Here is a 3,046-nt window from a genome sequence, read left to right as displayed (position 1 = left end):
AAGCACACACACATCCCCTCATCGCACCCACCCCACCCACTCTCACCCGTTGACAGCGCTGCGACGACGACCATCGAAAGCAATTCACTCGAGGCATGCAACGCAAAGGCGTTGACAGTCGCGCCTCAGCCGAGTTGCCTTCTAATTGCCAGCGGACTCAGGCCCAGCTCCAACTGGACGGCTAATTGTAGCCCGGCTCGCCCGAGAGCACATTCACTATTGACCTTGAGGCATCCTGCTCTGCCTTTGTCTCTGCCTGAGCCTTGGTCGCGCGACACTTTCATTGGCAGCCAGAAAGTCCATTGGCATCTTATCGATAATTCAAAACAAAGTTGGCACACGAAATGTCTAATTGCAGCATTGATGGAGGACATGAAAGACAACGCAAAGAGCGGGGCAGGGGCTGGCAGGAGCAGGAATTTTTAAAAATAAATTAAACTTGAATGGCATTCACTTGAATGGGAGAGAGCCAGCCCAAGGGTTCGCTAGTTGGCAGCAAAGAGGCCTGGAGAGGGCCTAGTGGGCCTAGTGAACCTAGTGAGCCTAGAGCATGTAAATATCTGACAAAGACATTTGGACCAGCCTGTTATTTATTTATAGCCAATGGAGCTGCTAGTTCTGGGAAACTCTCATTGATTCAGCGAGCTGCTCTGCATATTTGTGTAGAGCCGGTGTTGCCTTTACATGATGCTGTATGCCTGACATAGACTGACCGAACCTGAATTTAACAAATTACAGTGAAAGCTATTATATTTTGCTTTTGATCTAACTCTAAAATTTCACAATAAATATCAAATCAGTTGAGTGTCAGCTTAGCGGTGCCTGCAGAGCTCCAGTCAGGGCTTGCTTGTGGACGAGAATCAGCTAATTGCTTTGCTAGCCTCCGCTAACAATGTAGACGTTGTCTTAGAGAAAATAATTGCCGTCAATTAATGAGCATTTCGCACGAGTTGCGTCAGTCTTGCAGTCAATTGAAAGAAATTTGATGAATGGCATAGCTGATTGAGGTTATCGATCAACAAACAGTTCGTTTAGGGTTGCCGATAACAGTATCGATAAAGCTGTGGCAAAGAGAGCTACCTGTTAATGGAACAGCATAGCCAAATCGACTTGCAATAAATCATATTCATAACTACCACTATTACTCTTATCATTAATATTATTATTATTAATATTATTATTATCAATATGGCAGTGCCTGCCTTGGCACTGCCAACTCGTTTTCGAACCGCAGCAGGCCTTGGCTGGCATCTGTCAAATTGGTTTGCTCGAACATTCGATTTCGTTTGCGGCAGCTTCACTGCACTGAAACTCACTCTGTTTGCTAAATTGTTCGAGCACATTTTCAAAAACACACGCAAGTAGAGGCAACACCGTTTCGACCAGAGCCAAATTTCGACTAGACGCTGCCATGGAGAGCGAAACGGGAGTGGCCAGCGCTTTGCTGCAGGCCAACGATGCGCAGCTGGCGGTGCTGCCCGGCGAAAGTCTGCCCTGGCCAAAGGAGGTGTGCCTCTACCAGCCGCTGGAGGAGCTGCAGCTGCTGCTGCCGGAGCAGGCCAGCTGCCTGGCCGTGAAGAGCTACTTGCGCATGTGCCGGCTGCCGTACACGGAGCGCCAGTGCGACAACGCGGAGTTCATGTCGACGGGCGGGCGGCTGACCAAGCTGCCGCTGCTGCGACTCGGGCGCCGTCTGTTCGCCGAGTTCGAGCCGATTGTGGGGCACGTGGAGTGCACGCAGCTGGAGAACGCGGTCAGCTCCTGGCTGGGCTTCGAGGAGCGCGAGGATATGCGCGCCGAGGTGGCCTACGTGGAGAACACATTCACCCTGGCCGAGCTGCATCAGTGCTACAAGGAGTCGCCCATCTATGTGGAGCACACCCAGCCGCGCATCGGCTCCGCCCATCCCTGGCCGCTGAGCAGCATTCGGCGGCGCGAGAAGTGCGCCGAGGCGCTGCGCCTCCTGCGCGTCTACCAGTGGGACAAGTTGAACACGCGCGACGTCCAGGCTCAGCTGCAGCAGTGCTGCCAGCTGCTCAGCGACAAGCTGGAGGCGCGCGAGTCCAACAGCAAGCTCAGCGCCAACTATCTCTATGGCCAGCAGCCGTGCGAGCTGGATGCCCTCGTGTTCGGGCATGTGGCCTCCATTCTGAGCAGCCAGCTGGCCAGCCCCATGCTGGGCGACACGGTGCGCGCCTATCCGCGTCTCGTTGCCCACAGCCGTGGCATCGATCATGTCTACCACCAGGACAAGCAGCTGGGCGGCCTGGACTAGCAGCGACTACGAAATACCCTTTAAAAATTCTTCAAGTGAACGCAACTGTTACTCCAGTAACAGACAGCACGATGTGGGCCGTCCATGAGTGTGGGCAGAGTGCGGGCTCAGTCGGCTAGGGCCAACTTTTGCACTTATTACTGTTACTTTTTGTTTTTATTATGGAGCTGGGGTGCTTCGAGCACAATCAAAAATATGCAAAACATTTACAATAAAAGCGGAGAAAGCAAACCAAAAAAACAAAACAAAATGTGTGAGGTGCGTCGAGCGTCGAGCATGGGGTGTATGGAGAGGGAGGGCGGGAGGTGGCTGTAGGGGCGCCTGGTTTATGGACAGTCAAAGAGATAAGACAAAGTACGCAAAGCGAGCTGGCTGCCTATCCAGTTGTGAGTCTGGCAAGGATTTGGGCTTTCAATTTAACTTTGTAGCCAAGCCAGAAGCACGCCCACCCAACCGTGCCAGACCAAGCCCCCTCCCCCAGTCAGCCCACTTGGCCCGCCTCACATAAAATGTCTGTTCAATTTTATGACTTGCCCCAAAGGCAGCCAAGCCAAGCCATGTGACACGACCGTCATCCTTCTCAGCCAGCACCCGCCCTCGCCCCCCTACATCTCCCTCTACCATCCATTGGGGCAACCCCATCCAGCGAGCTTTAGCTAGCGTCCGTTCGACCTTTGGGGCTGCTGTGCTGCCTTTTGCTTTGCAATCAGAAACTCATCATGGCCTATTGATGTTTGTCTTTCTTTCTTTTTTTTTTCCTTTTTGTTTTTG

The 3,046-nt window shown here is 52.5% G+C and overlaps 1 protein-coding gene across 1 annotated transcript; it reads left to right on the top strand.

The window, feature by feature from the left end:
* Window positions 1-1,313: 1,313 nt before the first annotated feature.
* LOC115564792 (metaxin-2) lies at window positions 1,314-2,492 on the top strand. Its single transcript, XM_030389493.2, has one exon. The coding sequence runs from the start codon at window positions 1,412-1,414 to the stop codon at window positions 2,273-2,275; it is 864 nt and encodes a 287-aa protein (XP_030245353.1). The 5' UTR covers window positions 1,314-1,411; the 3' UTR covers window positions 2,276-2,492.
* Window positions 2,493-3,046: the final 554 nt, after the last annotated feature.

Source organism: Drosophila navojoa, chromosome X (assembly GCF_054131105.1).
Source record: "Drosophila navojoa isolate 15081-1374.11 chromosome X, UAZ_NAV_1.0, whole genome shotgun sequence".
Lineage (NCBI taxonomy): Eukaryota > Metazoa > Arthropoda > Insecta > Diptera > Drosophilidae > Drosophila > Drosophila navojoa.
This window is presented reverse-complemented; position numbering and strand designations above follow the sequence as displayed.